At 34.0% G+C, this 13,603-nt stretch overlaps 1 protein-coding gene and 1 long non-coding RNA gene across 6 annotated transcripts in view; one reads left to right on the forward strand and one right to left on the reverse strand.

Moving 5' to 3' along the window:
• The window catches only part of LOC143193389 (putative multidrug resistance-associated protein lethal(2)03659), a 44,926-nt gene that overhangs the window by 4,851 nt on the left and 26,472 nt on the right, over positions 1 to 13,603 (reverse strand). For 3 of the 5 annotated variants that reach the window (XM_076399572.1, XM_076399570.1, XM_076399574.1), the window contains 10 exons: positions 12,149 to 12,362; positions 11,184 to 11,328; positions 10,902 to 10,925; positions 8,659 to 8,892; positions 7,791 to 7,975; positions 7,552 to 7,704; positions 7,188 to 7,397; positions 4,334 to 4,488; positions 2,115 to 2,460; positions 585 to 789 (listed from right to left, as the gene is read on the reverse strand). In XM_076399572.1, the coding sequence (XP_076255687.1) occupies positions 585 to 789; positions 2,115 to 2,460; positions 4,334 to 4,488; positions 7,188 to 7,397; positions 7,552 to 7,704; positions 7,791 to 7,975; positions 8,659 to 8,892; positions 10,902 to 10,925; positions 11,184 to 11,328; positions 12,149 to 12,362 (1,871 nt within the window). The remainder of the gene's footprint in view (positions 1 to 584; positions 790 to 2,114; positions 2,461 to 4,333; positions 4,489 to 7,187; positions 7,398 to 7,551; positions 7,705 to 7,790; positions 7,976 to 8,658; positions 8,893 to 10,901; positions 10,926 to 11,183; positions 11,329 to 12,148; positions 12,363 to 13,603) is intronic. The other 2 variants (XM_076399573.1, XM_076399571.1) reach the window with 1 other exon arrangement.
• LOC143193441 (uncharacterized) lies at positions 2,683 to 3,369 on the forward strand. Its single transcript, XR_013005022.1, has 2 exons — positions 2,683 to 2,789; positions 3,164 to 3,369. It is a non-coding gene; the product is annotated as an uncharacterized LOC143193441 (long non-coding RNA).

Below are 13,603 nucleotides of genomic sequence, written 5' to 3' on the forward strand. Positions count from 1 at the left end.
GCAACCTACAAATTGACATGGTTACGGACACCATCAGAATATTTGCCGATTCCCATCAAAGAAGACTCCAGAACTACATCAACACGGAAGTGTCCAGTATTTTAAATATGGATAATGTCATTAGACCTCTCAAGCCGAAAAAACATCTACATCTATGATCTAGGAAATGTTTGAACACTAAATAATTCAGTGGAAAATATATTAGTTGTAATTGTTTGTTAATAGGTTAAGTCAGATTAAAGTTGATTATTAGTTATATTACTAGTTTTAATAAATAAATTTTTAAAAAGTATTAGGAATACTGTCAATACATCTTAATATGTTTTAATATAGATAATGCATTTTCATAAAAAAACGGGAAAAAATAATTATTATTTTCTAAACTGAATATCAATAGATTAAAAAGGCAAAAATAAGAAAATAATAAAAAAAACAACGAAATTAATGAATTTGACAATACAATTAATTATTAAAGACAAAAGACCGATATTTTTTCTAAATAAAAGGACAAAAATAAGAAAATTACTTTAAAGCAAATGAAATTAACAATAAGATAAAATATCAACATAATATTAAATACTTACTAGTTCCTTCCAGTCGTTTAACGCTTCTGCTAGTACGCAAATAAAAGGATCTCATTAAAAGAAAAACTATTCCAACTCCAGCCGTTGGTAATAATAGCCAGGGACTCACTACTGCCACCACTATAATGATTCCAATCAATGTAAGTCCGATCTGTAATACGTCTATCATAACGCTGGTTAGCATCTCATCAACAGCCCCCATATCCTAGTAAAATAATAAGTTGAAGTAGAAAAATGGGGAGAGTACAAATATAAACCCTATATGTAAACATTAAGTTTAAATTTTCAATAAATCAATCATTTTTTGGCAAAATTAGTTTTTTTATTCAACATAATTCCCTTCAACGGTGATACACTGATTATAGCGACCCTCCAACTTTTAGATACCATTTTTGTAGTACGATTTGTCCTTCAAAATAGGCCTCAACTTCGGCGATCACCTGTTCACTCGATAAAAATTTCTACCCAGCAAACATTCTTTTGAGATCTGAGCACAGGAAATAGTAGTTGGGGGCGAGATCTGGAGAATACGGTGGTGCGTTTTCACTGACTTGTGACACGATGCATTGTCTTGGTAAAGCAGCACTTTCTTTTCCTTCAAATGCGGCCGATTTTCGGCGATTTCGTCCTTCAGAGGGTCTAATAACGCTATGTAATAGTTGCTGTTGATGGTCCTTCCTTTTTTAAGGTAGTCAATGAAAATTATTCCATGCGCATCCCAAAATATATACGCCATAACCTTGCCAGCCGACTGCTGGGTTTTCTCACGCTTTGGAGCGGGTTAATCGTGTGCAGTCCACTCGGATGACTGTCGATTGTACTTCGGAGTGAATGTATGGAGCCATGTTTCAACCATTGTCACATATCGACGCAAAAACTCGGGTTTATTACGCTTGATCATCTTCAAACACTGCTCCGAATCATCAACTCGTCGTTATTTTGGTCAAAAGTGAACTAGCACTTTGCACAGAGCTTTCTTATACCCAAATATTCGTGAATGATATGATGTACACGTTCAGTTGATATCTTTAGAGTGTCTTCTATTTCACTCAATTTCAATTTACGGTCATTCAAAATCATTTTGAGGATTTTTTAAATGTTTTCGTCGGTAACAACCTCTTTTGAGCGTCCACTGGATTCATCGTCTTCGGTGCTAATTTCACCACGACAAAACTTAGCATACCGGTCCTTGATGGTTGATTTTCCTGGGGCAGTGTCCAGAAACTTGGCATCAAGCCAAGTTTATGCTTCAACTGTATTTTTTCCCTTCAAAAAGCAATATTTTATCAACACGCGAAATTCCTTTTCGTCCAATAGAAATGTGTTTTACTATGGTAGGCCGGGGACTTTTTAGTTGACCTGTTAAGTTCAACTACAAAAATACACCAACTGATGAATCGAAATTGACCATCATTAATGTCACAACTACTGAGTGATTAGCATCGGTAATGGTAAAATAATCAAAAAGCAAAAAAAATAAGGATGATGATGATGATAATAATAAGCGTGATAATAATAAATTATTCTTACCTTCGAGAATCGATTTAAAATCCGTCCCGCGCTGTTAGTGTTGAAAAACCTCATGGTAGCATGCGTTATGCTCTTAAACATGTTGTCGTGTAAGGTAGTGGAGGCCTTCATACAAATGGTAAAGAATACAAAGGCGCGTACCAATGTGAATGTGATCAGTAGTACGATAAGCGCTGAGTAAATGTACATACACGTTTCTCTTGAAAAATGCCAAAAATATGTTGTAGGAACTTCGATAGTTGGGACAGAACTCACAGTAAAATTTGAGGTTGAGTTAAATACATGACCAACCAACATAGGGACTACGGTATTGTTTGCAAGATAATCCTGCTGCTCTATATTGACCCTGTAAAATATATTTATTATCACCATTGCCACATATATGAGAAAATAGTAATTTCGATATTTTTTTTAAATATTTTAAAGCCTCTTTTTTACCAACGAGGATTTATCTGGACTGGACTTACAGTTTAACGTGGGCTCCGAACCACGGCATTAAGCCTACTAACTGGCGAGTGACCAACTTAGAACTCATCCCAGAAGACATCCGGTCTTACCCAGCCTGGTTACTGGCGTGACTGGGATCATTTTCCTTATCGGATTTTGCACTCACTATCATAAACATAAAATTACGACCATGCCCCAGCAGGTTTCCAACCCGCGACTATCGCAACAGTAGGTGGACGGTCTTGTCGCCTTTATAACCACGTCAACCAAGCCGGATAATTTCGATTTTGAAACAGATACTCAATATGAAAACTGTCATATTCCAAGATGATAGTGCACCTATACATACAGCCAAAAAACATTCAGTCTTGGTTTGAAGAGCGTGACAATATCATCAAACATTTTCTCAGACCTGCAAAATTGCCTAACCTACGAGGGCAGAATCAAATATAAACGATAATGCCTGATTATGAGGAGGAAGGTGGGGGGTTGACCAGTGTGGATAGCAGCGCCAGGTACCTTCGTCTGTTGCACAAGGCATCATTATAAAGTTCTTAACCAATGAAGGCGTTAAACCATCGGAAATTTTCACTCGTTTGAAGGTACAATTTAGCGATGCTACACTGTCTCAGAATTCAGTGTATATGATTGAAGAAATCTCATCAGAATGGAAGTGTTCAATCCATCATTACTAATCAACTTGGCTTTAGAAAAATTAGTGCCCGCTGCACTCACAGTTTTGACAAGGAATAAATTGGAAGCCATCCCTTGTGATTATTTTTATTGTTCGCGCCATTGAAAGAATCATTTGGAGGCAAAAGATTTGAAAGCAATGAAGAAGTAGAGGAGTATGTGAGCAATTAGCTGACAACTCGTCCTCAAACTTTTTATGAAGAAGGAATATTCAAGCTTCCCAATCGGTGGCAAAAGTGTGCAGAGCACGGAGGTAACTACACTGAAAATGTTAAATGTTTAGTTTTTGTATACCACTGCTCAATAGATTAATTTTGCAAAATTATCATTTATATTTGATTCCCCTTCGTCATTGAACCATTACAGCGAGTTTAGGGCAGAGGGTGATATGTTAACATATGGTGTAGAACTTAGACAACATTATGTTGAAAACTATTTCGCGAAGAATTTAAAACTTGCTGCAAAGTTTTAAATGCATATGGCGGTTCAATATTTTAGTACCCCCTGTACATCATTGATTAAGATTTCGAATGTATATAACTAAATTCGCTTAGAAAGACACGAGAAAATCGAAATTACTTTTTCAAGTCAGACATTCCCGTTGTTTATACAACATGTGGCAAAAGTCCCGCTACCAGTGACGCAATTTGTGGCTGAGTGGTAATAATGGAACGATTATTTTCAATAAATATTATGACTATTTTTGCTCGCTCTTGTAGCGTATATTTTTCCACAAAAAAAATTTGAACGTCTACACAACACAATGGTTAAAGCTAAACTGAGCTATAAACGTCACATAACCAAGATGGCGCGCAATCAAAATGGTAACGGAACTTTTTCCCCAACTTAGTGTCAAGTCAAAATGGTAGCGGGACTTTTGCCTTGGAGCTTTAAAAATAAAATACATATGGCAAAGTTTGAGTCATTGTGCTCCAAATACCATTGTTTTATCTTTGAATGATTGCTGTAAATTTCATTTTCAGCGTTTCACAATAACAGATAATATTTTTGGATTTTGATCTTTCTTATGTTTTATGAAACTGTCTTACCAATCTAATAGAATATATTGGTTTGCTTACCAAACGGTGATGAAATAATCAACTCCACTGCCCAACACTTGTGCCACGAGAAACAAAACGAACATAATGAAAATTGTGAAACCATTTCCACCAGCTTTAAAATAAGCTGCGTAGATTTTCATTCCAACTGATCCAGTGCTTTTCTGTTCTTCAACCTAGAATAAAAATATGGTCATTATGACAAGTGAATAGCTTCAATCTTCATCTAAAATTATAATAATGATATGAAATAATAATTAAACATATATTACGGTTATTTAGAAGCAATCCCAATGGTATATATGCTATGTGATAAATATTACGTGCCTTTAAGAAATTCATATCATCAAATATAGCACACAACATTTCAAACATCATTAACCCGTATTTTTCTGCACTTTGTATGAAGTAATATACTTTGTATATTACCTCCAGAAGTACGATAATTTTATTTATTCAGATAGTTGTCTATTCGTAATTTGAGAGTTCAAAAGAAATGTCAGAAAGTATAAAAAAATAAATATTTCATGGCCAAATATTAACATTCTACACATTCTTCATCATTTATGATTTATTTCTCCAATGGAAGTTGCCACAGAAATTGACAATAAACTATCCTAAAAAAGTTCCTGGAATTGATGATATTTCATCTGGATTATCAAGAGAGCTGCCATGAAAAGCAATAATCATGTTGACATATAAATTCAATGCTTGTTTGAGACTGAACCATGCTCCGGAATGTCTTAAGTTTACTCGAATAATTATGCTTAAAACACCTGACAAACCAGCAGAACAAGTTGGATCTTACAGGCCTATTTCGCTACTACCTGCTATATCAATATTATTTGAGAAGATGCTGTTAAAACGTTTTAAACGACTTGCAGAAATACCAGATTCTTAGGTTGGATTTGGAAATCACCACTCAACAATCGACCAAGTGCACAGAGTAACAGCGGTTGTTGGAAAGCATTCGAAGAAAAGAAATACTGCCCTGCAATATTCCTGGACCCCTCACAAGATTTTAACCGGGTATGGTGCTTGGATTAACATACAAAATGAACAAATTGCTACCGCGGAATTACTACCCACTTCTGGAATCATATCTTAATAAAAGAAAATTGATTGACAGTTTTTTGTACACTGTCATCAAAATAACAAAAGAAACAGAACATTTGCGAAGACACAGTTATCATGACAAAATATATATTTCTGTCTAAGGCTGTCGAAAAAGTACAAGTAGAGGTCAACAATATCTACAAATGGACTAGAGACTAGAAAATACAGCTTATTAGCTCCAAATCTGTCCATGTTAATGTTGCGTTGCGGCAAAATCACAAGAACCTAATTATATTACTTGACAGATGTCCGATTCCTCAAGCAGAATCATCCAAATACTTCGGAATATATCTCGATGGTAGTTTAAACTGGAAACATCATGTTAGACAAAAAGCAGAGCAAATTAGGTTCAAATTTAAGCAACGCTACTGGTGAGTCGAAAGATATTCTCAACTTGACCTAAATTCAAAGAGATTGGTTTATCATAAAACCAATTTGGACCTATGGGGGCAAATATGGGGTTACACTAAGACATCAAACCATCATCAAGGATAGGTATGCCAAGTTTAGACGTGGTGAAATGAGCACCGAAGACTGTGAACGCAGTGGACGCCTAAAAAAGTAATTACCGACCAAAACATTTAAAAAATCCACAAAATGATTTTGAATGACCGTAAATTGAAATTGATTAAAATAGCAGACACTCTAAAGATATTAACAGAACGCATACATCATATCATTCACGAATATTTGGGTATGAGAAAGCTCTGTGCAAAGTGGGTGCTGCGTGAGCTCACTTTTGACCAAAAGCAACGACGAGTTGATGATTCTGAGCAGTGTTTGAAGATGATCAAGCGTAATTAACACGAGTTTCTGCATCGATATGTGACAATGAATGAAAGATGGCTCCATCATTTCACTACAAAGTCCAATCGACAGTCATCCGAGTGGATTGCACACGATTAACCCGCTCCAAAACGTTAGAAAACGCAACAGTCGTCTGGCAAGGTTATAACGTCTGTATTTTGGGATGCGCATGGAATAATTTTCATTGACTACCTTGAAAAAGGAAATACCATAAACAGCTACTATTACATAGCGTTATTAGACCGTTTGAAGGACCAAATCGTCGAAAAACGGCCGCATTTGAAGAAAAAGAAAGTACTGCTTCATCAAGACAATGCACCGTGTCACAAGTCAGTGAAAACGATGGCAAAAATCCATGAATTGGGTTTCGAATTGCTTCCTCATCCACCATATTCTCCAGATTTGGTCCCCAGCGACTATTTCCTGTTCTCAGATCTCAAAAGAATGCTCACTGGGAAGAAATTTTCGTCGAATGAAGAGGTGATCGCCGAAACTGTGGCCTATTTTGAAGCAAAGGACAAATCGTACTACAAAAATGGTATCGAAAAGTCGGAGGGTCGCTATAATCAGTGTATCATCCTTGAAGGAAATTATGTTGAATAAAAAAATAATAATTTTGCCAAAAAAATGTGTTTTACCATGGTAGGTCGGGGACTTTTCAATTGACCTGTTATGTGTGCAATGAGAAATTTACTAGTTGAAGTTGTTCCATACAATCCTCTTCATTGCCTCAATGTTTTCTCCACGTGTATTTTAATTGCTTACAAAAGCAGATTACTTTAATTTGCTCACCAAACAAATAACGGTGGACTTTAATACACATAAAAAATCACGTAGCACATGAAAGTTACCTCATATTGAAGTCAATTTTAATTCTATAGTTTCCTCAATATTGTAGCTAAACTCTGTTAAAATTTGACCGCCTCTTTTTATAAAAATAAAATAAAATTACCTGTTTTGGAGCTTCTATATCAACAGAATTCTCGCTCTTGATCGATTGCAACCTTTCCCTGGCGTGAGGCGTATGCTTCGCGTGCTCCTTGTCTTCTTCATGAGTCTCGTCCGACAGAAGTTTCGTAAAATCGAAACCACTCGACTGTAACTCCGTATAATTACCATGGGACTTGATTTTTCCATTATCCAGATAAATAATATGATCAACCTGGAAATAAACATGATATGGAGCAAATAATCATTATTAATTTACGTCTTAAACATGGCAAAACTTGCTTAAAACTGAAACAAAACTGTATTCAAATTCATAAATCATCAGCTAATTTCTTCAACATCTAAGTATTAGAAAGATATATACTTACATCTTTCAAATACTGCAACTGGTGGGTAATTAATATCACGGTTTTGTCCTGAAGAAAACCCGTAATGCATTGTTTGAATAATGCTTTCCCAACATGAGTGTCAACTGCGGATAATGGATCATCAAGCAGATAAATATCAGCTTTCTTGTAGACCTGGGAGAATAATGAAAAAATAGTAAACAAATAGAAGAATGTCGATAAAACAGAACTTGTTTATATTCATTATGAAATAAACTTACAGCTCTTGCTAAGTTTATACGGGCTCTCTGGCCTCCACTCAAAGATACTCCACGATCACCAACGATGGTTTTATCTCCGTAAGGTAGTAGCTGGAAGTCTCGTTCCAAGGCACATTTTTTCACCACCAAGTTGTATCTGGTTTTATCCATTGGCTGACCAAACAGAATATTTTGTCTGACAGATCCTAAAATACAAAACATTTTCTTCGTATATTTTTATTTCATTTTAAATATAGAAGGTTGGGTAAAAGTCCCGCTACCATTTCGTTTGGGCGCCATCTTGGTTATGTGACATTTAGGTCAGTTTAGCTTTAAACATTGTGTTGACGTCCAAATTTTATTATGGATAAATATACGCCACAATAACGAGTAGAAATATTGACAATATTTATTGAAAATAATCGTTCCATTATAGCCACTCAGCCGAAATGGCGTCAAAAATATCCTAATCGTTCAATGCCTCGCAAAACCACAGTTTATCGTTTACATGCGAATTTTCAACAGTACGGTACGCCAGCAGACAGGCCTCATTCTGAAAGACAACGGACGTCTTATAACCCTGAAAATGTGGCTCTGGTGCGTAATGGTGTTGAGGAATCTCCAGATGTTGCAGTATGTCATGAAAAGTTAAAAAGAAAAAGTTGCATAGCGAATCGCGGTCACCATTTAGCCGATATAATTTTTCAATCATAACAAAAAAAGAATGTAAAGATCATACAAACTTTTTATTAAAACCAAACATACTTATCTCTTCTTTGAGCAAAGTTATAGGCAATCCAAATGGTAGCGGGACTTTTGCTCCTCGTTGTAGATATTGATCATTAAATTTCAGAAAGCTTTTCATTCATAAATATGAAAAAATACTCACCAGCAAACAACCACGGTTCTTGAGAAGCATAACTGATTTCTCCGTTAACCTGTAAGCTGCCGCTCTTAAGAGGCAATTCTCTTAGGATCAAGTGAAGCAAGGATGACTTTCCACTGCCAACTGGTCCAATAACCGCTAGTAATTTACCAGGCAGGACATTAATATTGATTTCGGATAGAGTATTGTCTTGTGCTGACTCATTCCATTTTGCTGTCGCGTCTTTTGTGGAAATGCCTTTTAAAAAAATATATTAATCATTGTAGACCGATTGAAAAATTGTCGTCAAAGAAGAAAACACAGCATAAAAATAAAATAAAATAAATTATCCACCATCACCATAACTTCATCACCGTTAACGTTGACTAGTTGCAAGTGTGAAGAAGTAATCCACATTTTTAAAATTTAAATTAAAAGGTCACACATTTTTTTAAATGAACTTTTAATAATTTAATGTAATTTTTTACCAGTTCTTTACAAAAAAAGTAAAAAGTTACACTGACATAACAGGTCAGATATAACAGGTCAATTGAAAAGTCCCCGGTCTACCATAGCAAAACACACTTTTTGGCAAAATTAGTTTTTTTTATTCAACATAATTCCCTTCAAGCGACCCTCCAAATTTTTGATACCATATTTGTAGTACGACTTGCCCTTTGCTTCAAAATAAGCGTCATCACCTCTTCATTCGACGAAAATTTCTTCCCAGCGAGCATTCTTTTGACATCTGGGAACAGGAAATAGGCGCTGGGGCCAGATCTGGAAAATACGGTGAATGAGGAAGCAATTCGAAGCCCAATTCATGGATTTTTGCCATCGTTTTCACTGACTTGTGATACGGCGCATTCTGTTGGTGAAGCAGCACTTTCTTTTTCTTCAAATGCGGTCTTCTTCAAACCGTCCAATAGATGATGATTAAGATGGTCCTTCCTTTTTCAAGTTAGTTAATGAAAATTATTCCATGCGCATCCCAAAATACAAACTCTACACCTTGCTAGCCGTCTGTTGCATTTTCCCATGTTTTGGAGCGGGTTCATCGTGTGCACTCCACTCGGATGACTGTCGATTGGACTTCGGAATGAAATAATGGAGCCATGTTTCATCCATTATCACATATCAACGTAAAAACTTGGTTTTATTACGCTTGATCATCTTCAAACACTGCTCCGAATCATCAACTCGTTGTTTTTGGTCAAAAGTGAGCTCGCACGGCACCCACTTTGCACAGAACTTTCTCATACCCAAACATTCGTGAATAATATGATGTACACGTTCAGTTGATATCTTTAGAGGGTCTGCTATTTCATTCAATTTCAATTTACGGTAATTCAAAATCATGTTATGGATTTTTTAAATATTTTCATCGATGTTTTGGGTGTCCACTGCGTTCACCGTCTTCGGTGCTCATTTCACCACGTCTAAACTTAGCATGCCAATCCTTGATGGTTGATTTTCCTAGGGCAGTGTCCGGTAACTCGGCATCAAGCCAAGTTTTTGCTTCAACTGTATTTTTTTCCTTCAAAAAGCAATGTTTTATTAACACGCAAAATTCCTTTTTAACTATTTTTTCACAATAACAAAAGTTGCCTCACTTAAAATGTTATAATTCACAAACTAATGATCCGACAGCCATCAAATTTATACACACATGTTTTGAGGGTTAGGGCTAACTAAAAAACATATGGATTTAATTCTAGTATCGCCATCTATGAGTCAGGCAGGCTTTGTGAATTTTCAATTGACCTGTTAAATGTTGAGAGAGTCGAGGATTGGTTGGTAGCAATATTTAAAAATTTTTTACATGTTTTTCTTCACGGTTTGACAATAATTTATGGTTTGACTGTATAATAATAACTTGATTATTAATAAATCATCAAGTCATCGAAACATCAGGAACAACGAAATTCAACGAAAAAGAATTTTAAAAATTTGAACTACTCTTCACCTTCTAGATATTTTACATCAGAAGATATTAAAACATATATGGATACATGTTTAAATATGCAATATTCGGTTGACAAAAAATTATTTCGGTTTTGTAATGGACCAGAACTTATCAACGAATAATAAATAATTTTGTTCTAAAATATTCAGGATTTCAGTCGGCATCGACACAGTTCGTAATAACAAACCATCATAATATTGTTGCCAACCTAATATCTAATACATTTTGTGTTTTAAACTTAATATAGTTGACATACAGGGTAAAAACCAATATGCACATATTTGTCCAGAAAAAATCTTACCTACTAGAGCAATATCCTGCATTTCTATGAAAAAAATAAATAGTCGGTTATATAAATAATTCAATCGATCATAATCCAAATAACTAACAATTATATTCCCTCCCCCTTCGTACGAAAGGAGATTGAAAAGTACTGCAAACATACTCGTAGATCATGAACAAAAACAAATATGAAAATATGACCTCAGCATTGTATGCATTAACATTAAAGCAGTATATTAAGTTAATTAAATCATTATATACTATTTATTACACAGTCTCTAGCAAAATATTAAAATCATACCTAAATCTTTGGGTTTATTATCTGCCACAACATTTATTCCATTAAATGTTTCGTATTCTTTACATTTTAATTCCTTCGCAATGTCCGTTTCATCATAAAGCATGAATTTGTTCAGGCGCCTAATAGAGACCATGGCTTCTGCAACCTAATTATAATAATTAGAATCTGCTATAATTTCAAACAATCACTAAATATTTTTAAAGATTTATTTAAATTTTAACTATTTTTATAATTAAACTTAATTAAGCATAGTTTACTATTAATTAATGCTGATATAGGTATAGTTCTAAAAGAATATTTTATTTAAGAATATTTTATCCAATTGACTTTTTTGTAAAGGGTCTTTTTTTTTCAGTTTAACTCTACGAAAAAATTTAAACCAAATAAATAAATAACATTCCAAAATAAGATAACAATAAAGAGGAGACAGAGACAAGTAGTGAGAAGTTAAAAAAGCACTTCAAAAAGTATAATCTAACAAAAATAACAGCAACTAAAACTAAAAAACAAAATAAACTGATATTTCTGACAGATCTAAAAAGACAAAAGAAAGCAACTAGGAATATTAAAAAGAGGGCAAAAAATAAGAGGTTGAAATGCCAGAAGAACAAATTAGGAAGAAATGTGTGGCCAAAATTCAAATTCAGAAAAATGTATTGTGCCAGAGAATCTATTAGTCATATCAAAATAATAATAATAATATCAAGACATCTGTTGCGAATGAAGACATCAATTGTGACTTTAAAGTGTCTTTGGCTGAGACCTTAGATCACGAGATCTATAGAATCAAGTAACTGTCAGATAAAGCTAGAAATAAATGAACAATCATAATGTGAAGAGTCCGCTTTTAAATAGTAATGTTTTTAACTAATCAACATATGTTAGATTAATTGATAAACATCTTGGTTTACATCATGCTTATTGTAATAAAAGTGAGTTATACTCATTTATATCTATATACATACCTGTCCTATACCTTGAGGAAAAAATACAGTCATTGTTTGTCTGAGAATATTGTAGAAGGATGTGAGAACGAACACTTTCTCTGCAGTGATATTGTGTCCTAAAAGCACATAGGCCAGAATACTACCAAAAATCGACATCCTGGTACTATACATAATGAAGGACAACTGAATCCCTCGCATATACGATGTATTTTTTATAGCTCTTATCTCATTCCTGTAAAATCAAAGTACACTGGCCATTAAATCAACCTCTATTGCCATTAATTTAATTTTAATACTATTCATTTTAACAACAACATTTCTCAAAATGAACATTTTTTTGAACAGTTGAATAAAACTCTTAACTTGCTTTCTAAAGATAATTTTCGTTGAGTACTATAAACAAAATGTACGGCCAAAGTTAGTTATATAGCGAATTATGCTTATATACATTTGAAGTACAATCAAAAATAGGTCAAAATTTTTGATCAGATGGTTTTGATAAACCGATAAGACTCAAAGATTAAGAATTGGAAGCTCATCCCAAGCTAAATATCGAAAGGAGAATATAATGGTAATGCCTAGCATTCCTGTGCAGTTGGGTGGCTAATGTTAATATGTTTTTGATCAGATTTTCATTAAATTTGGAGCTATATCTCAGACCTAAACAGTTCTATTTTAAAAGCCTTCCAAAATTATATAGAGCAAAAAGGAGAAAAGGCAAAAAATTCGGCATCTATGAGTTTATATTTACGAAACTAAAAATGTAGTAGGTGAATTAATTTAGATTTTTTATCTAATATTGTTTGTTAATAGAAGAATGTGTTTATGTGCTTTTATTCCAAAGCTCCAATAGAAACAGAAAAATCTAAGCGTTTATGTTACAATTTAAAACACCGTCGTTATGGAAAAAATCTTAAAATGTTATTTTTCATCTATAAATTCAGCTTGAATATATATATATGTGTTCGCAAAATACAGAAAAGAGTCAATGGTTTGACTTGAACTTTGATCGAACATTACATTTTAATAGAAGAATGTTTCTGTAGTCATTTTGTTTCAAAGTTCCAACAAAAAAATGGAATATTTTTAATGTTTTATATTAGAATTTGGGACTTGTTATAGAAGAAGTTATAACTACGATATTTAATGTTGGTAAAATTTGTTATTTTTTTATATTTGTTTTTTATTTATATTCGTGTCTGTAACACTCGAGAACTATTCCATAGATTGATTCCAATTCAGAACGAAACATTTCAAGCGTTTTGGTAGATTTAGATAAAAACAGTTTGAAGAATAGTATAGTCAAAATAGTCAAAGACATATTGCACGTCACTCGTATGTGCAATCATTCACCTGAATATATTAAGTTTTATAAATCATCGAAATAATTTTAGAGAATAAAAACATCCTGGAACCCTATCGCAACTCCACCTACCGAGTCGGTTGTGAAACCATTCTCGAATCCACAGGAAC

Source organism: Rhynchophorus ferrugineus, unplaced genomic scaffold, assembly GCF_030347505.1.
Source record: "Rhynchophorus ferrugineus isolate W39M unplaced genomic scaffold, kcgeb_rfMv2 rfM3, whole genome shotgun sequence".
Taxonomy (NCBI): Eukaryota; Metazoa; Arthropoda; class Insecta; order Coleoptera; family Curculionidae; genus Rhynchophorus; species Rhynchophorus ferrugineus.